Here is a 21,634-nt window from a genome sequence, read left to right on the forward strand (position 1 = left end):
GAAGGTCTGTGATAGGGTGGAAGACAGGAGAGATTAAATGTGGAGGCTGGTGGGGTGAAAGGTGAAGACAAGGGGAACCTATCGTGGTTCTGGGAGGGAGGGGCAGGGGTGAGAGCAGAAGTGCGGGAAACAGAACAGACACGGTCAAGAGCCGCGTCAACCACGGTAGAGGGGAATCCTCGGTTGAGGGAAAAGGAAGACACGTCGGAAGCACTGGATGGAACGTGGCATCATCAGAAAAACTGGGAGAATGGGCCAGCGTCCTTACAGGAAGCGAGGTGGGAGGAAGTGTATTCCAGGTAGCTGTGGGAGTCAGAGGGCTTATAGTGAATGTTTGTCAATAGCAGCAAGAGAGTTTATTCTGTCCCGTTACAAGTTTTAAATGTCCCTGTGCTCCTAGTTTATAGGGGAGGGGAATCTCTCACTTTATTCCCATTATTAAACTGGCTCTACATTTATTTCAGGGGTAACTGGCCCGACAGTTTTTGGGGAATTTTCGGAAGTTCCCTCCCCGAGCGGAGCCTCACACACAGGGGGTGGATTATGGGGAATTCTCGGGTTCACTGCCCCCGGTTTACCCAGGAGCCGCCCGCTGTGTGCGAGGCCCCACCGCTGGCCGGTGTGTGTCTGTACTCCGGTTAGATTGGAACCTTTTCACCGGCAGGTTTAAGATCCTGAATATCAATCTTTACTCAATGTTCAGGACTGTGAATAATTGTAAACATTTACAGCTGAAAGAATTCCCAATTCCCCAATATTCCCAATCCAGGAAACTAACCCCTCGACAGGACACACCCTGCACGGTATTGGAGTAAATATCGAACTGTTAGTGATTTAAACTCGGGTTTCTCTCCTCTTTCTAGTTGAAATGGTGGATGTGGAAAATATTTTAAATTAATTTTATCTTTACTGCCGGATTATATTTTATATGTTTACCTGTCCAGCCTTATTAAACGTGATTTATTGTAATTATCAGACTCTCAGTGACCTGTATCTGCTGATCCGATAAAGACTGTAAAATCCCTACTTGTTCACAAGGATCCATTTTAGATTCTCCAGTCCTTAGGGAATTACTGACCGATCATATTATTGGTCATATTTGTGTTGAATCCGCTTCTCCCTGGTTTAACTGAACTGTTTGTTTCCCTACATTACGGAGCAACAACACAATCCGTGACTGTTCTACAATTCACCCAACAGTTAGAGACAAATAAACAGTTACCTCAACACCCGGCATTTGTGCAGTATGGGCCCCAGCCGCTGGAGTCCTTCACACTGAATGGAGCAACAACACAATCCGTGACTGTTCTACAATTCACCCAACAGTTAGAGACAAATAAACAGTTACCTCAACACCCGGCATTTGTGCAGTATGGGCCCCAGCCGCTGGAGTCCTTCACACTGAATGGAGCAACAACACAATCCGTGACTGTTCTACAATTCACCCAACAGTTAGAGACAAATAAACAGTTACCTCAACACCTGGCATTTGTGCAGTATGGGCCCCAGCCGCTGGAGTCCTTCACACTGAATGGAGCAGTCTCCTAGATCGAGGTATTTTATTGAATCACAGAGTCCAATGACGTGAGACAGGACCGCACAGTCAATCGGGGTCAATCTCAATCCAGTAAATGTAAGTGTTTCCACAGATCCCACTGTGGTCTGAGCCAGTCCTTTATTCTGAGACTCAAACAGGTAGTGGAATGTGTTCAGGAGGTTCCTTTTACCAGTTTCACTCCCTGTGTTCCCAATCTGTCCTTCAATCTTCTCCTTCACCCAGTCAATCACTCGGCAGGTGGTTTGATGAAGAAATCGACCCAGAAACTCCTCCAGGGGCCGAGCTGCCTGTGGGGAGGAGAGACCAGCAACAAAACGGAGAAATATCTCAAATCGCCCATCTTCCTTGCTGTGGGCTTCTCTGAGGAGTTTCAGGATGTCCCCAGAATCTGGAGTCAGGAATTGTGCGAGTGCGGCTACAAACTCTTGGATGGTGAGGTGCGGGAATGTGTACACCACGCTCTGGACAGAATCATCTCTCTCCAGAAGTTCCATCATGAACCCAGACAGGAACTGGGAAGGTTGTAGATTGTACTTGATCAAATCTCCATTTCCAAACACAATCTTCTTCTCGGAGACTCCTGTGAAGGCCATCTCACCAAGCTTCAGTAACACATCACGGGGGCTTGCAATCTCTCGGCCATGGTTTTTCAGAATGTTGTAAATATAGTAGGAATATAGTTGGGTGATGGTCTTGGGAACTCGCTGATTCCTGTCTCTTTGTGTAAAGAAGGGGCCCAGTGACAGACCGAGGATCCAGCAGTAGGAAGGGTTGTAGCACATTGTGTACAGGATCTCGTTCTCCTCCACGTGTTTGAAAACAGCTGCTGCCACCGTCTGATCTTCAAAAAACTTGTTGAAATATTCCTTCCGTTCTTCACCAACAAATCCCAGGATTTCAGCCCAGACACTGATCTCAGCCTTTTCCAATAAATGTAATGCAGTGGGGCGGCTGGTCACTAGCACTGAACATCCTGGGAGCAGCTTGTGCTGTATTAAACTGTACACAATGTCAGACACTCTACATCGGTATTCGGGATCTGTGCACCTGTGCTGAGGTTCAGTATTTCTCCGATTGTCAGCAAAATCGATCCTGTCCTTGAATTCATCCAAACCATCGAATATAAACAACAATCTCTCTGGGTTCTTCCAGAGCTCCCTAAGAATATTCCCAAAGTAAGGATACTGATCCAGTATCAGATTCCTCAGGTTTATTCTACAATTAATAGCGTTCAAATCCCGGAATTTAAAACTGAAAACAAATTGAAAGTTTGGGTATATTTTCCCAGTGGCCCAGTCATGAACAATCTTTTGTACCATTGTTGTTTTTCCAATCCCCGGGACTCCGCTCACTGCTCCTGAACTCCCCCGTACTTCACTCACTGCTCCTGAACTCCCAGATTTGGATTCTCTCTGGGAAAAACTGCTGTGGAACAATTGATCAGTTCGTATTTTTTCCAGCTCTCCCCAGAGATGTTGTTTTCTCCACTCTTCATGGTCTCGGCCTCTTGCCAGCAGTTCATGTTCTACAAGTGTCCGATCTCGAACAGTAGAAATGATCGTTAGTTCAGCGTATCGATCAACCAGCTGGAAAATCTTAACCTTCTCCTTTATTAGGATCGTGTTCAGTCTCAGTGTTTCAGTTTGTACCCGGAGTGTTTCCTTGTGTTTCTGCTGAACATCTTCAATTAGAACAGACAGAAAGTGGTTTCAATGTTAGTTGTATTGACAAAAAAAAACTTCTCAATACTATTTAATGTTCAGTAAAATATTGCACGGTTTAATTCACAGCTTCAACAGACGTGCGTGTAGAAATTAAATCTCAGTTAATGGAAACCTCGCTTGAAAGTGAACAATGGGCGAGAAAAGTTTCAAATCCTCACTTGATTCTAATATTCACTGAACATGGAGGTTTCTATGAAGGTGATATTTTCCCTCTGATGGTTAATACTCTCCGGCCTGCGCTGTGCTTTAGAAATCACATTACAAATCCACACATGATCCTGTTTATATGACAGTAGAAGTTCTAGTGGATCAAACTCTGAAACCGTCAGTGGTGATTCCCTTCTGAAGCAATGGAAAACGGGATTGATCGCTCACCGAGAGGGACAATGTGCAGAAGATCCTCCGTTAGTGTATCAGACCGTGGGCTGGTTATCTGGGTTAGTGTGTACACTGGGAGAGGGACAGACTGTGAATGGACAGAACTTGCACTGTTACTGTATCAGACCGTGGGCAGGTTATCTGGGTTAGTGTGTACACTGGGAGAGGGACAGACTGTGAATGGACAGAACTTGCACTGTTACTGTATCAGACCGTGGGCAGGTTATCTGGGTTAGTGTGTACACTGGGAGAGGGACAGACTGTGAATGGACAGAACTTGCACTGTTACTGTATCAGACCGTGGGCAGGTTATCTGGGTTAGTGTGTACACTGGGAGAGGGACAGACTGTGAATGGACAGAACTTGCACTGTTACTGTATCAGACCGTGGGCAGGTTATCTGGGTTAGTGTGTACACTGGGAGAGGGACAGACTGTGAATGGACAGAACTTGCACTGTTACTGTATCAGACCGTGGGCAGGTTATCTGGGTTAGTGTGTACACTGGGAGAGGGACAGACTGTGAATGGACAGAACTTGCACTGTTACTGTATCAGACCGTGGGCAGGTTATCTGGGTTAGTGTGTACACTGGGAGAGGGACAGACTGTGAATGGACAGAACTTGCACTGTTACTGTATCAGACCGTGGGCAGGTTATCTGGGTTAGTGTGTACACTGGGAGAGGGACAGACTGTGAATGGACAGAACTTGCACTGTTACTGTATCAGACCGTGGGCTGGTTATCTGGGTTAGTGTGTACACTGGGAGAGGGGCAGACTGTGAATGGACAGAACTTGCACTGTTACTGTATCAGACCGTGGGCAGGTTATCTGGGTTAGTGTACACACTGGGAGAGGGACAGACTGTGAATGGACAGAACTTGCACTGTTACTGTATCAGACCGTGGGCAGGTTATCTGGGTTAGTGTGTACACTGGGAGAGGGGCAGACTGTGAATGGACAGAACTTGCACTGTTACTGTATCAGACCATGGGCAGGTTATCTGGGTTAGTGTGTACACTGGGAGAGGGGCAGACTGTGAATGGACAGAACTTGCACTGTTACTGTATCAGACCGTGGGCAGGTTATCTGGGTCAGTGTGTACACTGGGAGAGGGACAGACTGTGAATGGACAGAACTTGCACTGTTACTGTATCAGACCGTGGGCAGGTTATCTGGGTTAGTGTGTACACTGGGAGAGGGACAGACTGTGAATGGACAGAACTTGCACTGTTACTGTATCAGACCCTGGGCAGGTTATCTGGGTTAGTGTGTACACTGGGAGAGGGACAGACTGTGAATGGACAGAACTTGCACTGTTACTGTATCAGACCGTGGGCAGGTTATCTGGGTTAGTGTACACACTGGGAGAGGGACAGACTGTGAATGGACAGAACTTGCACTGTTACTGTATCAGACCGTGGGCAGGTTATCTGGGTTAGTGTGTACACTGGGAGAGGGACAGACTGTGAATGGACAGAACTTGCACTGTTACTGTATCAGACCGTGGGCAGGTTATCTGGGTTAGTGTGTACACTGGGAGAGGGACAGACTGTGAATGGACAGAACTTGCACTGTTACTGTATCAGACCGTGGGCAGGTTATCTGGGTTAGTGTGTACACTGGGAGAGGGACAGACTGTGAATGGACAGAACTTGCACTGTTTCTGTATCAGACCGTGGGCAGGTTATCTGGGTTAGTGTGTACACTGGGAGAGGGACAGACTGTGAATGGACAGAACTTGCACTGTTACTGTATCAGACCGTGGGCAGGTTATCTGGGTTAGTGTGTACACTGAGAGAGGGACAGACTGTGAATGGACAGAACTTGCACTGTTACTGTATCAGACCGTGGGCAGGTTATCTGGGTTAGTGTGTACACTGGGAGAGGGACAGACTGTGAATGGACAGAACTTGCACTGTTACTGTATCAGACCGTGGGCAGGTTATCTGGGTTAGTGTGTACACTGGGAGAGGGACAGACTGTGAATGGACAGAACTCGCACTGTTACTGTATCAGACCGTGGGCAGGTTATCTGGGTTAGTGTGTACACTGGGAGAGGGACAGACTGTGAATGGACAGAACTCGCACTGTTACTGTATCAGACCGTGGGCAGGTTATCTGGGTTAGTGTACACACTGGGAGAGGGACAGACTGTGAATGGACAGAACTTGCACTGTTACTGTATCAGACCGTGGGCAGGTTATCTGGGTTAGTGTGTACACTGGGAGAGGGACAGACTGTGAATGGACAGAACTTGCACTGTTTCTGTATCAGACCGTGGGCAGGTTATCTGGGTTAGTGTGTACACTGGGAGAGGGACAGACTGTGAATGGACAGAACTTGCACTGTTACTGTATCAGACCGTGGGCAGGTTATCTGGGTTAGTGTGTACACTGAGAGAGGGACAGACTGTGAATGGACAGAACTTGCACTGTTACTGTATCAGACCGTGGGCAGGTTATCTGGGTTAGTGTGTACACTGGGAGAGGGACAGACTGTGAATGGACAGAACTTGCACTGTTACTGTATCAGACCGTGGGCAGGTTATCTGGGTTAGTGTGTACACTGGGAGAGGGACAGACTGTGAATGGACAGAACTTGCACTGTTACTGTATCAGACCGTGGGCAGGTTATCTGGGTTAGTGTGTACACTGGGAGAGTGACAGACTGTGAATGGACAGAACTTGCACTGTTACTGTATCAGACCATGGGCAGGTTATCTGGGTTAGTGTGTACACTGGGAGAGGGACAGACTGTGAATGGACAGAACTTGCACTGTTACTGTATCAGACCGTGGGCAGGTTATCTGGGTTAGTGTGTACACTGGGAGAGGGACAGACTGTGAATGGACAGAAGTTCCACCGTTTGTCTATCAGACCGTGGGCAGGTTATCTGGGTTAGTGTGTACACTGGGAGAGGGACAGACTGTGAATGGACAGAACTTGCACTGTTACTGTATCAGACCGTGGGCAGGTTATCTGGGTTAGTGTGTACACTGGGAGAGGGACAGACTGTGAATGGACAGAACTTGCACTGTTACTGTATCAGACCGTGGGCAGGTTATCTGTGTTAGTGTGTACACAGGGAGAGGGACAGACTGTGAATGGACAGAACTTGCACTGTTACTGTATCAGACCGTGGGCTGGTTATCTGTGTTAGTGTGTACACTGGGAGAGGGACAGACTGTGAATGGACAGAACTTGCACTGTTACTGTATCAGACCGTGGGCAGGTTATCTGGGTTAGTGTGTACACAGGGAGAGGAACAGACTGTGAATGGACAGAACTTGCACTGTTACTGTATCAGACCGTGGGCTGGTTATCTGTGTTAGTGTGTACACTGGGAGAGGGACAGACTGTGAATGGACAGAACTTGCACTGTTACTGTATCAGACCGTGGGCAGGTTATCTGGGTTAGTGTGTACACAGGGAGAGGAACAGACTGTGAATGGACAGAACTTGCACTGTTACTGTATCAGACCGTGGGCTGGTTATCTGTGTTAGTGTGTACACTGGGAGAGGGACAGACTGTGAATGGACAGAACTTGCACTGTTACTGTATTCGACCGTGGGCAGGTTATCTGGGTTAGTGTGTACACTGGGAGAGGGACAGACTGTGAATGGACAGAATTGCACTGTTACTGTATCAGACCGTGGGCAGGTTATCTGGGTTAGTGTGTACACTGGGAGAGGGACAGACTGTGAATGGACAGAACTTGCACTGTTACTGTATCAGACCGTGGGCAGGTTATCTGTGTTAGTGTGTACACTGGGAGAGGGACAGACTGTGAATGGACAGAATTGCACTGTTACTGTATCAGACCGTGGGCAGGTTATCTGGGTTAGTGTGTACACTGGGAGAGGGACAGACTGTGAATGGACAGAACTTGCACTGTTACTGTATCAGACCGTGGGCAGGTTATCTGGGTTAGTGTGTACACTGGGAGAGGGACAGACTGTGAATGGACAGAACTTGCACTGTTACTGTATCAGACCGTGGGCAGGTTATCTGGGTTAGTGTGTACACTGGGAGAGGGACAGACTGTGAATGGACAGAACTTGCACTGTTACTGTATCAGACCCTGGGCAGGTTATCTGTGTTAGTGTGTACACTGGGAGAGGGACAGACTGTGAATGGACAGAACTTGCACTGTTACTGTATCAGACCGTGGGCAGGTTATCTGGGTTAGTGTGTACACTGGGAGAGGGACAGACTGTGAATGGACAGAACTTGCACTGTTACTGTATCAGACCGTGGGCAGGTTATCTGGGTTAGTGTGTACACTGGGAGAGGGACAGACTGTGAATGGACAGAACTTGCACTGTTACTGTATCAGACCGTGGGCAGGTTATCTGGATTAGTGTGTACACTGGGAGAGGGACAGACTGTGAATGGACAGAACTTGCACTGTTACTGTATCAGACCGTGGGCAGGTTATCTGGGTTAGTGTGTACACTGGGAGAGGGACAGACTGTGAATGGACAGAACTTGCACTGTTACTGTATCAGACTGTGGGCAGGTTATCTGGGTTAGTGTGTACACTGGGAGAGGGACAGACTGTGAATGGACAGAAGTTCCACCGTTTGTCTATCAGACCCTGGGCAGGTATTGTGTGCCCTTCTAATCACAGGAATATTATTATTGAAATGGTGAAAGTGCAAAGGGAAATACGATGACTGTGTGTCAGGAATTGATCAGAATTTCTAATCGAAGTCACAAACTTAATGCCGGAATGAGATTCATAAAGAACACAATTAATTAAGGGAAAACTGACTAACTCGCCAGAGTAAGAAGGGAAATCAGGGTAATATTTTTAACTGAAGGGTATTAGAGTGGGAGACCAGTTACCAGGGAGGACACTAAGGGGCAGTGTGATTGGGGACAAGAGACAATTGGTTGTGTTTCTGTGTGAAATCAGGGTAATATTTCTCACTGAAGGGTAGCAGAGTGGGAGACCAGTTACCAGGGAGGACACTAAGGGGCAGTGTGATTGGGGACAAGAGACAATTGGTTGTGTTTGTGTGTGAAATCAGGGTAATATTTTTCACTGAAGGGTAGTAGAGTGGGAGACCAGTTACCAGGGAGGACACTAAGGGGCAGTGTGATTGGGGACAAGAGACAATTGGTTGTGTTTCTGTGTGAAATCAGGGTAATATTTCTCACTGAAGGGTAGTAGAGTGGGAGACCAGTTACCAGGGAGGACACTAAGGGGCAGTGTGATTGGGGACAAGAGACAATTGGTTGTGTTTCTGTGTGAAATCAGGGTAATATTTTTCACTGAAGGGTAGTAGAGTGGGAGACCAGTTACCAGGGAGGACACTAAGGGGCAGTGTGATTGGGGACAAGAGACAATTGGTTGTGTTTCTGTGTGAAATCAGGGTAATATTTCTCACTGAAGGGTAGTAGAGTGGGAGACCAGTTACCAGGGAGGACACTAAGGGGCAGTGTGATTGGGGACAAGAGACAATTGCTTGTGTTTCTGTGTGAAATCAGGGTAATATTTCTCACTGAAGGGTAGTAGAGTGGGAGACCAGTTACCAGGGAGGACACTAAGGGGCAGTGTGATTGGGGACAAGAGACAATTGGTTGTGTTTCTGTGTGAAATCAGGGTAATATTTTTCACTGAAGGGTAGTAGAGTGGGAGACCAGTTACCAGGGGGGACACTAAGGGGCAGTGTGATTGGGGACAAGAGACAATTGGTTGTGTTTCTGTGTGAAATCAGGGTAATATTTTTCACTGAAGGGTAGTAGAGTGGGAGACCAGTTACCAGGGAGGACACTAAGGGGCAGTGTGATTGGGGACAAGAGACAATTGGTTGTGTTTCTGTGTGAAATCAGGGTAATATTTCTCACTGAAGGGTAGTAGAGTGGGAGACCAGTTACCAGGGAGGACACTAAGGGGCAGTGTGATTGGGGACAAGAGACAATTGGTTGTGTTTCTGTGTGAAATCAGGGTAATATTTTTCACTGAAGGGTAGTAGAGTGGGAGACCAGTTACCAGGGAGGACACTAAGGGGCAGTGTGATTGGGGACAAGAGACAATTGGTTGTGTTTGTGTGTGAAATCAGGGTAATATTTTTCACTGAAGGGTAGTAGAGTGGGAGACCAGTTACCAGGGAGGACACTAAGGGGCAGTGTGATTGGGGACAAGAGACAATTGGTTGTGTTTCTGTGTGAAATCAGGGTAATATTTCTCACTGAAGGGTAGTAGAGTGGGAGACCAGTTACCAGGGAGGACACTAAGGGGCAGTGTGATTGGGGACAAGAGACAATTGGTTGTGTTTCTGTGTGAAATCAGGGTAATATTTTTCACTGAAGGGTAGTAGAGTGGGAGACCAGTTACCAGGGAGGACACTAAGGGGCAGTGTGATTGGGGACAAGAGACAATTGGTTGTGTTTCTGTGTGAAATCAGGGTAATATTTTTCACTGAAGGGTAGTAGAGTGGGAGACCAGTTACCAGGGAGGACACTAAGGGGCAGTGTGATTGGGGACAAGAGACAATTGGTTGTGTTTCTGTGTGAAATCAGGGTAATATTTCTCACTGAAGGGTAGTAGAGTGGGAGACCAGTTACCAGGGAGGACACTAAGGGGCAGTGTGATTGGGGACAAGAGACAATTGGTTGTGTTTCTGTGTGAAATCAGGGTAATATTTCTCACTGAAGGGTAGTAGAGTGGGAGACCAGTTACCAGGGAGGACACTAAGGGGCAGTGTGATTGGGGACAAGAGACAATTGGTTGTGTTTCTGTGTGAAATCAGGGTAATATTTTTCACTGAAGGGTAGTAGAGTGGGAGACCAGTTACCAGGGAGGACACTAAGGGGCAGTGTGATTGGGGACAAGAGACAATTGGTTGTGTTTCTGTGTGAAATCAGGGTAATATTTTTCACTGAAGGGTAGTAGAGTGGGAGACCAGTTACCAGGGAGGACACTAAGGGGCAGTGTGATTGGGGACAAGAGACAATTGGTTGTGTTTGTGTGTGAAATCAGGGTAATATTTTTCACTGAAGGGTAGTAGAGTGGGAGACCAGTTACCAGGGAGGACACTAAGGGGCAGTGTGATTGGGGACAAGAGACAATTGGTTGTGTTTCTGTGTGAAATCAGGGTAATATTTTTCACTGAAGGGTAGTAGAGTGGGAGACCAGTTACCAGGGAGGACACTAAGGGGCAGTGTGATTGGGGACAAGAGACAATTGGTTGTGTTTCTGTGTGAAATCAGGGTAATATTTTTCACTGAAGGGTAGTAGAGTGGGAGACCAGTTACCAGGGAGGACACTAAGGGGCAGTGTGATTGGGGACAAGAGACAATTGGTTGTGTTTGTGTGTGAAATCAGGGTAATATTTTTCACTGAAGGGTAGTAGAGTGGGAGACCAGTTACCAGGGAGGACACTAAGGGGCAGTGTGATTGGGGACAAGAGACAATTGGTTGTGTTTGTGTGTGAAATCAGGGTAATATTTTTCACTGAAGGGTAGTAGAGTGGGAGACCAGTTACCAGGGAGGACACTAAGGGGCAGTGTGATTGGGGACAAGAGACAATTGGTTGTGTTTCTGTGTGAAATCAGGGTAATATTTTTCACTGAAGGGTAGTAGAGTGGGAGACCAGTTACCAGGGAGGACACTAAGGGGCAGTGTGATTGGGGACAAGAGACAATTGGTTGTGTTTGTGTGTGAAATCAGGGTAATATTTTTCACTGAAGGGTAGTAGAGTGGGAGACCAGTTACCAGGGAGGACACTAAGGGGCAGTGTGATTGGGGACAAGAGACAATTGGTTGTGTTTCTGTGTGAAATCAGGGTAATATTTTTCACTGAAGGGTAGTAGAGTGGGAGACCAGTTACCAGGGAGGACACTAAGGGGCAGTGTGATTGGGGACAAGAGACAATTGGTTGTGTTTCTGTGTGAAATCAGGGTAATATTTCTCACTGAAGGGTAGTAGAGTGGGAGACCAGTTACCAGGGAGGACACTAAGGGGCAGTGTGATTGGGGACAAGAGACAATTGGTTGTGTTTCTGTGTGAAATCAGGGTAATATTTCTCACTGAAGGGTAGTAGAGTGGGAGACCAGTTACCAGGGAGGACACTAAGGGGCAGTGTGATTGGGGACAAGAGACAATTGGTTGTGTTTCTGTGTGAAATCAGGGTAATATTTTTCACTGAAGGGTAGTAGAGTGGGAGACCAGTTACCAGGGAGGACACTAAGGGGCAGTGTGATTGGGGACAAGAGACAATTGGTTGTGTTTCTGTGTGAAATCAGGGTAATATTTCTCACTGAAGGGTAGTAGAGTGGGAGACCAGTTACCAGGGAGGACACTAAGGGGCAGTGTGATTGGGGACAAGAGACAATTGGTTGTGTTTCTGTGTGAAATCAGGGTAATATTTTTCACTGAAGGGTAGTAGAGTGGGAGACCAGTTACCAGGGAGGACACTAAGGGGCAGTGTGATTGGGGACAAGAGACAATTGGTTGTGTTTCTGTGTGAAATCAGAGTAATATTTCTCACTGAAGGGTAGTAGAGTGGGAGACCAGTTACCAGGGAGGACACTAAGGGGCAGTGTGATTGGGGACAAGAGACAATTGGTTGTGTTTCTGTGTGAAATCAGGGTAATATTTTTCACTGAAGGGTAGTAGAGTGGGAGACCAGTTACCAGGGAGGACACTAAGGGGCAGTGTGATTGGGGACAAGAGACAATTGGTTGTGTTTCTGTGTGAAATCAGGGTAATATTTTTCACTGAAGGGTAGTAGAGTGGGAGACCAGTTACCAGGGAGGACACTAAGGGGCAGTGTGATTGGGGACAAGAGACAATTGGTTGTGTTTCTGTGTGAAATCAGGGTAATATTTTTCACTGAAGGGTAGTAGAGTGGGAGACCAGTTACCAGGGAGGACACTAAGGGGCAGTGTGATTGGGGACAAGAGACAATTGGTTGTGTTTGTGTGTGAAATCAGGGTAATATTTCTCACTGAAGGGTAGTAGAGTGGGAGACCAGTTACCAGGGAGGACACTAAGGGGCAGTGTGATTGGGGACAAGAGACAATTGGTTGTGTTTCTGTGTGAAATCAGGGTAATATTTTTCACTGAAGGGTAGTAGAGTGGGAGACCAGTTACCAGGGAGGACACTAAGGGGCAGTGTGATTGGGGACAAGAGACAATTGGTTGTGTTTCTGTGTGAAATCAGGGTAATATTTTTCACTGAAGGGTAGTAGAGTGGGAGACCAGTTACCAGGGAGGACACTAAGGGGCAGTGTGATTGGGGACAAGAGACAATTGGTTGTGTTTCTGTGTGAAATCAGGGTAATATTTTTCACTGAAGGGTAGTAGAGTGGGAGACCAGTTACCAGGGAGGACACTAAGGGGCAGTGTGATTGGGGACAAGAGACAATTGGTTGTGTTTCTGTGTGAAATCAGGGTAATATTTCTCACTGAAGGGTAGTAGAGTGGGAGACCAGTTACCAGGGAGGACACTAAGGGGCAGTGTGATTGGGGACAAGAGACAATTGGTTGTGTTTCTGTGTGAAATCAGGGTAATATTTCTCACTGAAGGGTAGTAGAGTGGGAGACCAGTTACCAGGGAGGACACTAAGGGGCAGTGTGATTGGGGACAAGAGACAATTGGTTGTGTTTCTGTGTGAAATCAGGGTAATATTTTTCACTGAAGGGTAGTAGAGTGGGAGACCAGTTACCAGGGAGGACACTAAGGGGCAGTGTGATTGGGGACAAGAGACAATTGGTTGTGTTTCTGTGTGAAATCAGGGTAATATTTCTCACTGAAGGGTAGTAGAGTGGGAGACCAGTTACCAGGGAGGACACTAAGGGGCAGTGTGATTGGGGACAAGAGACAATTGGTTGTGTTTGTGTGTGAAATCAGGGTAATATTTTTCACTGAAGGGTAGTAGAGTGGGAGACCAGTTACCAGGGAGGACACGAAGGGGCAGTGTGATTGGGGACAGGAGACAACTGGTTGTGTTTCTGTGTGAAATCAGGGTAATATTTCTCACTGAAGGGTAGTAGAGTGGGAGACCAGTTACCAGGGAGGACACTAAGGGGCAGTGTGATTGGGGACAAGAGACAATTGGTTGTATTTCTGTGTGAAATCAGGGTAATATTTCTCACTGAAGGGTAGTAGAGTGGGAGACCAGTTACCAGGGAGGACACTAAGGGGCAGTGTGATTGGGGACAAGAGACAATTGGTTGTGTTTCTGTGTGAAATCAGGGTAATATTTCTCACTGAAGGGTAGTAGAGTGGGAGACCAGTTACCAGGGAGGACACTAAGGGGCAGTGTGATTGGGGACAAGAGACAATTGGTTGTGTTTCTGTGTGAAATCAGGGTAATATTTTTCACTGAAGGGTAGTAGAGTGGGAGACCAGTTACATAGATACATAGATACATAGAGATAGGAACAGGAGTAGGCCATTCGGCCCTTCGAGCCTGCTCCGCCATTCAATGAGATCATGGCTGATCTTCGTCTGAGATCATAGCTGATCTTACCAGTTCAGTACCCCGTCCCCGCCTTTTCTCCGTAACCCTTAATCCCCTTAGCCTTCAGAAATATATCCAATTCTCTCTTGAAAATATTTATTGAATTAGCCTTCACAGCCCTCTGTGGCAGGGAATTCCACAGGCTCACCACTCTTTGAGTGAAGAAATTCTTCCTCATCTCTGTTTTAAATGATTTGCCCGCTATTTTTAGACTGTGGCCCCTGGTTCTGTGCTCCCCGGCCATTGGAAACATTCTCTCTGAATTCAGCCTGTCCAGGCCTGCCATAATTTTATATGTTTCGATGAGATCCCCTCTCAATCTTCTAAACTCCAGTGAGTACAAGCCCAAACTATTTAATCTCTCTTCGTAGGTCATTCCCGCCATTCCAGGTATCAGCCTGGTGAATCGCCGTTGCACTCTTTCCATGGCAAGAACATCCTTCCGCAGATGGGGCGACCAAAACTGTACACAATACTCCAGATGCGGTCTCACCAGCACCTTGTACAGCTGTAGTAAGGTATCCCTATTCCTATACTCGAACCCCCTTGATATGAAGGCCAACATACCATTTGCCTTCTTAATCGCCTGTTGCACCTGCATGCTCTCCTTCAGTGACTGGTGCACAAGAACACCCAGGTCCCTCTGCACTTCCCCATCTCCCAATCTATTGCCATTTAGATAATAATCTACCCTCCTGTTTTTACCCCCAAAGTGGATAACCTCGCATTTATCCACATTATAGTGCATCTGCCACGTATCCGCCCATTCCCCCAACCTGTCCAAATCACACTGTAGCCTCCTGACATCCTCATCAGAGCCCACCCCTCCTCCTAGTTTAGTGTCGTCAGCGAATTTGGAAATATTGCATCCAATTCCCTGATCCAGATCATTTATATATATTGTGAACAGCTGGGGTCCCAGGACAGATCCTTGCGGCACCCCGCTGGTCACTGCCTGCCACTCCGAAAACGAGCCGTTTATTCCAACTCTCTGTTTTCTATCCGCCAGGGAGGACACTAAGGGGCAGTGTGATTGGGGACAGGAGACAATTGGTTGTGTTTCTGTGTGAAATCAGGGTAATATTTCTCACTGAAGGGTAGTAGAGTGGGAGACCAGTTACCAGGGAGGACACTAAGGGGCAGTGTGATTGGGGACAAGAGACAATTGGTTGTGTTTCTGTGTGAAATCAGGGTAATATTTTTCACTGAAGGGTAGTAGAGTGGGAGACCAGTTACCAGGGAGGACACTAAGGGGCAGTGTGATTGGGGACAAGAGACAATTGGTTGTGTTTCTGTGTGAAATCAGGGTAATATTTTTCACTGAAGGGTAGTAGAGTGGGAGACCAGTTACCAGGGAGGACACTAAGGGGCAGTGTGATTGGGGACAAGAGACAATTGGTTGTGTTTGTGTGTGAAATCAGGGTAATATTTTTCACTGAAGGGTAATAGAGTGGGAGACCAGTTACCAGGGAGGACACTAAGGGGCAGTGTGATTGGGGACAAGAGACAATTGGTTGTGTTTCTGTGTGAAATCAGGGTAATATTTTTCACTGAAGGGTAGTAGAGCGGGAGACCAGTTACCAGGGAGGACACTAAGGGGCAGTGTGATTGGGGACAAGAGACAATTGGTTGTGTTTGTGTGTGAAATCAGGGTAATATTTCTCACTGAAGGGTAGTAGAGCGGGAGACCAGTTACCAGGGAGGACACTAAGGGGCAGTGTGATTGGGGACAAGAGACAATTGGTTGTGTTTCTGTGTGAAATCAGGGTAATATTTTTCACTGAAGGGTAGTAGAGTGGGAGACCAGTTACCAGGGAGGACACTAAGGGGCAGTGTGATTGGGGACAAGAGACAATTGGTTGTGTTTCTGTGTGAAATCAGGGTAATATTTCTCACTGAAGGGTAGTAGAGTGGGAGACCAGTTACCAGGGAGGACACTAAGGGGCAGTGTGATTGGGGACAAGAGACAATTGGTTGTGTTTCTGTGTGAAATCAGGGTAATATTTTTCACTGAAGGGTAGTAGAGTGGGAGACCAGTTACCAGGGAGGACACTAAGGGGCAGTGTGATTGGGGACAAGAGACAATTGGTTGTGTTTCTGTGTGAAATCAGGGTAATATTTTTCACTGAAGGGTAGTAGAGTGGGAGACCAGTTACCAGGGAGGACACTAAGGGGCAGTGTGATTGGGGACAAGAGACAATTGGTTGTGTTTCTGTGTGAAATCAGGGTAATATTTCTCACTGAAGGGTAGTAGAGTGGGAGACCAGTTACCAGGGAGGACACTAAGGGGCAGTGTGATTGGGGACAAGAGACAATTGGTTGTGTTTCTGTGTGAAATCAGGGTAATATTTCTCACTGAAGGGTAGTAGAGTGGGAGACCAGTTACCAGGGAGGACACTAAGGGGCAGTGTGATTGGGGACAAGAGACAATTGGTTGTGTTTCTGTGTGAAATCAGGGTAATATTTCTCACTGAAGGGTAGTAGAGCGGGAGACCAGTTACCAGGGAGGACACTAAGGGGCAGTGTGATTGGGGACAAGAGACAATTGGTTGTGTTTCTGTGTGAAATCAGGGTAATATTTTTCACTGAAGGGTAGTAGAGTGGGAGACCAGTTACCAGGGAGGACACTAAGGGGCAGTGTGATTGGGGACAAGAGACAATTGGTTGTGTTTCTGTGTGAAATCAGGGTAATATTTCTCACTGAAGGGTAATAGAGTGGGAGACCAGTTACCAGGGAGGACACTAAGGGGCAGTGTGATTGGGGACAAGAGACAATTGGTTGTGTTTCTGTGTGAAATCAGGGTAATATTTTTCACTGAAGGGTAGTAGAGTGGGAGACCAGTTACCAGGGAGGACACTAAGGGGCAGTGTGATTGGGGACAAGAGACAATTGGTTGTGTTTGTGTGTGAAATCAGGGTAATATTTCTCACTGAAGGGTAGTAGAGTGGGAGACCAGTTACCAGGGAGGACACTAAGGGGCAGTGTGATTGGGGACAAGAGACAATTGGTTGTGTTTCTGTGTGAAATCAGGGTAATATTTTTCACTGAAGGGTCGTAGAGTGGGAGACCAGTTACCAGGGAGGACACTAAGGGGCAGTGTGATTGGGGACAAGAGACAATTGGTTGTGTTTCTGTGTGAAATCAGGGTAATATTTTTCACTGAAGGGTAGTAGAGTGGGAGACCAGTTACCAGGGAGGACACTAAGGGGCAGTGTGATTGGGGACAAGAGACAATTGGTTGTGTTTCTGTGTGAAATCAGGGTAATATTTTTCACTGAAGGGTAGTAGAGTGGGAGACCAGTTACCAGGGAGGACACTAAGGGGCAGTGTGATTGGGGACAAGAGACAATTGGTTGTGTTTCTGTGTGAAATCAGGGTAATATTTTTCACTGAAGGGTAGTAGAGTGGGAGACCAGTTACCAGGGAGGACACTAAGGGGCAGTGTGATTGGGGACAAGAGACAATTGGTTGTGTTTCTGTGTGAAATCAGGGTAATATTTCTCACTGAAGGGTAATAGAGTGGGAGACCAGTTACCAGGGAGGACACTAAGGGGCAGTGTGATTGGGGACAAGAGACAATTGGTTGTGTTTCTGTGTGAAATCAGGGTAATATTTCTCACTGAAGGGTAGTAGAGTGGGAGACCAGTTACCAGGGAGGACACTAAGGGGCAGTGTGATTGGGGACAAGAGACAATTGGTTGTGTTTCTGTGTGAAATCAGGGTAATATTTCTCACTGAAGGGTAATAGAGTGGGAGACCAGTTTCCAGGGAGGACACTAAGGGGCAGTGTGATTGGGGACAAGAGACAATTGGTTGTGTTTCTGTGTGAAATCAGGGTAATATTTTTCACTGAAGGGTAGTAGAGTGGGAGACCAGTTACCAGGGAGGACACTAAGGGGCAGTGTGATTGGGGACAAGAGACAATTGGTTGTGTTTCTGTGTGAAATCAGGGTAATATTTTTCACTGAAGGGTAGTAGAGTGGGAGACCAGTTACCAGGGAGGACACTAAGAGGCAGTGTGATTGGGGACAAGAGACAATTGGTTGTGTTTGTGTGTGAAATCAGGGTAATATTTCTCACTGAAGGGTAGTAGAGTGGGAGACCAGTTACCAGGGAGGACACTAAGGGGCAGTGTGATTGGGGACAAGAGACAATTGGTTGTGTTTCTGTGTGAAATCAGGGTAAAATTTCTCACTTAAGGGTAGTAGAGTGGGAGACCAGTTACCAGGGAGGACACTAAGGGGCAGTGTGATTGGGGACAAGAGACAATTGGTTGTGTTTCTGTGTGAAATCAGGGTAATATTTTTCACTGAAGGGTAGTAGAGTGGGAGACCAGTTACCAGGGAGGACACTAAGGGGCAGTGTGATTGGGGACAAGAGACAATTGGTTGTGTTTCTGTGTGAAATCAGGGTAATATTTTTCACTGAAGGGTAGTAGAGTGGGAGACCAGTTACCAGGGAGGACACTAAGGGGCAGTGTGATTGGGGACAAGAGACAATTGGTTGTGTTTCTGTGTGAAATCAGGGTAATATTTCTCACTGAAGGGTAGTAGAGTGGGAGACCAGTTACCAGGGAGGACACTAAGGGGCAGTGTGATTGGGGACAAGAGACAATTGGTTGTGTTTCTGTGTGAAATCAGGGTAATATTTTTCACTGAAGGGTAGTAGAGTGGGAGACCAGTTACCAGGGAGGACACTAAGGGGCAGTGTGATTGGGGACAAGAGACAATTGGTTGTGTTTCTGTGTGAAATCAGGGTAATATTTCTCACTGAAGGGTAGTAGAGTGGGAGACCAGTTACCAGGGAGGACACTAAGGGGCAGTGTGATTGGGGACAAGAGACAATTGGTTGTGTTTCTGTGTGAAATCAGGGTAATATTTTTCACTGAGGGGTAGTAGAGTGGGAGACCAGTTACCAGGGAGGACACTAAGGGGCAGTGTGATTGAGGACAAGAGACAATTGGTTGTGTTTCTGTGTGAAATCAGGGTAATATTTTTCACTGAAGGGTAGTAGAGTGGGAGACCAGTTACCAGGGAGGACACTAAGGGGCAGTGTGATTGGGGACAAGAGACAATTGGTTGTGTTTCTGTGTGAAATCAGGGTAATATTTTTCACTGAAGGGTAGTAGAGTGGGAGACCAGTTACCAGGGAGGACACTAAGGGGCAGTGTGATTGAGGACAAGAGACAATTGGTTGTGTTTCTGTGTGAAATCAGGGTAATATTTCTCACTGAAGGGTAGCAGAGTGGGAGACCAGTTACCAGGGAGGACACTAAGGGGCAGTGTGATTGGGGACAAGAGACAATTGGTTGTGTTTCTGTGTGAAATCAGGGTAATATTTTTCACTGAAGGGTAGTAGAGCGGGAGACCAGTTACCAGGGAGGACACTAAGGGGCAGTGTGATTGGGGACAAGAGACAATTGGTTGTGTTTCTGTGTGAAATCAGGGTAATATTTCTCACTGAAGGGTAGTGGAGTGGGAGACCAGTTACCAGGGAGGACACTAAGGGGCAGTGTGATTGGGGACAAGAGACAATTGGTTGTGTTTCTGTGTGAAATCAGGGTAATATTTTTCACTGAAGGGTAGTAGAGTGGGAGACCAGTTACCAGGGAGGACACTAAGGGGCAGTGTGATTGGGGACAAGAGACAATTGGTTGTGTTTGTGTGTGAAATCAGGGTAATATTTCTCACTGAAGGGTAGTAGAGTGGGAGACCAGTTACCAGGGAGGACACTAAGGGGCAGTGTGATTGGGGACAAGAGACAATTGGTTGTGTTTCTGTGTGAAATCAGGGTAATATTTCTCACTGAAGGGTAATAGAGCGGGAGACCAGTTACCAGGGAGGACACTAAGGGGCAGTGTGATTGGGGACAAGAGACAATTGGTTGTGTTTCTGTGTGAAATCAGGGTAATATTTTTCACTGAAGGGTAGTAGAGTGGGAGACCAGTTACCAGGGAGGACACTAAGGGGCAGTGTGATTGGGGACAAGAGACAATTGGTTGTGTTTCTGTGTGAAATCAGGGTAATATTTCTCACTGAAGGGTAGTAGAGTGGGAGACCAGTTACCAGGGAGGACACTAAGGGGCAGTGTGATTGGGGACAAGAGACAATTGGTTGTGTTTCTGTGTGAAATCAGGGTAATATTTCTCACTGAAGGGTAGTAGAGTGGGAGACCAGTTACCAGGGAGGACACTAAGGGGCAGTGTGATTGGGGACAAGAGACAATTGGTTGTGTTTCTGTGTGAAATCAGGGTAATATTTCTCACTGAAGGGTAGTAGAATGGGAGACCAGTTACCAGGGAGGACACTAAGGGGCAGTGTGATTGAGGACAAGAGACAATTGGTTGTGTTTCTGTGTGAAATCAGGGTAATATTTTTCACTGAAGGGTAGTAGAGTGGGAGACCAGTTACCAGGGAGGACACTAAGGGGCAGTGTGATTGGGGACAAGAGACAATTGGTTGTGTTTCTGTGTGAAATCAGGGTAATATTTTTCACTGAAGGGTGGTAGAGTGGGAGACCAGTTACCAGGGAGGACACTGAGGGGCAGTGTGATTGGGGACAAGAGACAATTGGTTGTGTTTCTGTGTGAAATCAGGGTAATATTTCTCACTGAAGGGTAGTAGAGTGGGAGACCAGTTACCAGGGAGGACACTAAGGGGCAGTGTGATTGGGGACAAGAGACAATTGGTTGTATTTCTGTGGATAAGCTGAAGAGAGGAAGGTGAGTTCACCTCGAACAGGGACAGACTGGTTTGGACCAAAGTAGCCTTGTGTTCCCCTAAACATCCTCCTGTTGTGTTTCAGAAAATGCGATCAGCTTTCAGTAATTTTACATTTATATTATTTTTAGATAACAGTCTCATCAGATAATCGATCAGAATCAGAACTAGAACTACCGCCCACTTCACTCAGTATTACGTTAGGGAAGACAGACTTCATTTCAACAGTTACTATTATTAAACTCCATCGTTTCATTTGGATACGAGTTGCCGATAATGTAGTTTTGAAAATTATAAATATGTTTGTGATAATAATTAAATTGGGATTCAAATCCCCCTGAATGAAATGACGGTTCTTTCAGTACAACAAGATTCTCTGTGCCTAGTTTGTCTGTTTTACTGCCAGAGGTAATCGGCACAGTCAATTTCAAATCACCCAGAACACGGCCTATTGCTCATGTTCCTCCTCAGTTAATGTTTGATTGTGAAACTCTGAACATCTTCTCAGATTAGAGCGAACACTATCGGACGTTCATGAGGTGATGTACAATGGTAATGCTTAACCTTTTCCCAATTCTGCACCACTGACCACAGTTTGTGCTGAATAGCTGCCCAGGGGCAGAGATAACATCCACATCAGGCACTCGTTTCACACGGTATAATGGTCTGGCCAGGTGTGTGTGGGGTTTCACAGTGTATCAGGATCCTGCCAGGTGTGTATGGGGTTTCACAGTGTATCAGGATCCTGCCAGGTGTGTATGGGGTTTCACAGTGTAT

At 46.8% G+C, this 21,634-nt stretch overlaps 1 protein-coding gene across 2 annotated transcripts in view; it reads right to left on the bottom strand.

Annotated features, from left to right (window-relative positions):
* Positions 1–1,336: 1,336 nt before the first annotated feature.
* LOC147096593 (NACHT, LRR and PYD domains-containing protein 3-like) overlaps positions 1,337–21,634 on the bottom strand; it is a 118,753-nt gene continuing 98,455 nt past the window's right edge. For both annotated transcript variants that reach the window (XM_085975390.1, XM_085975391.1), the window contains one exon: positions 1,337–3,239. In XM_085975390.1, the coding sequence (XP_085831516.1) occupies positions 1,471–3,239 (1,769 nt within the window). In that variant the 3' untranslated portion in view covers positions 1,337–1,470. The remainder of the gene's footprint in view (positions 3,240–21,634) is intronic.

Source organism: Somniosus microcephalus, unplaced genomic scaffold (genome assembly GCF_052327205.1).
Source record: "Somniosus microcephalus isolate GS21.2 unplaced genomic scaffold, FLI_Smic_1.0 unresolved_chr1, whole genome shotgun sequence".
Lineage (NCBI taxonomy): Eukaryota > Metazoa > Chordata > Chondrichthyes > Squaliformes > Somniosidae > Somniosus > Somniosus microcephalus.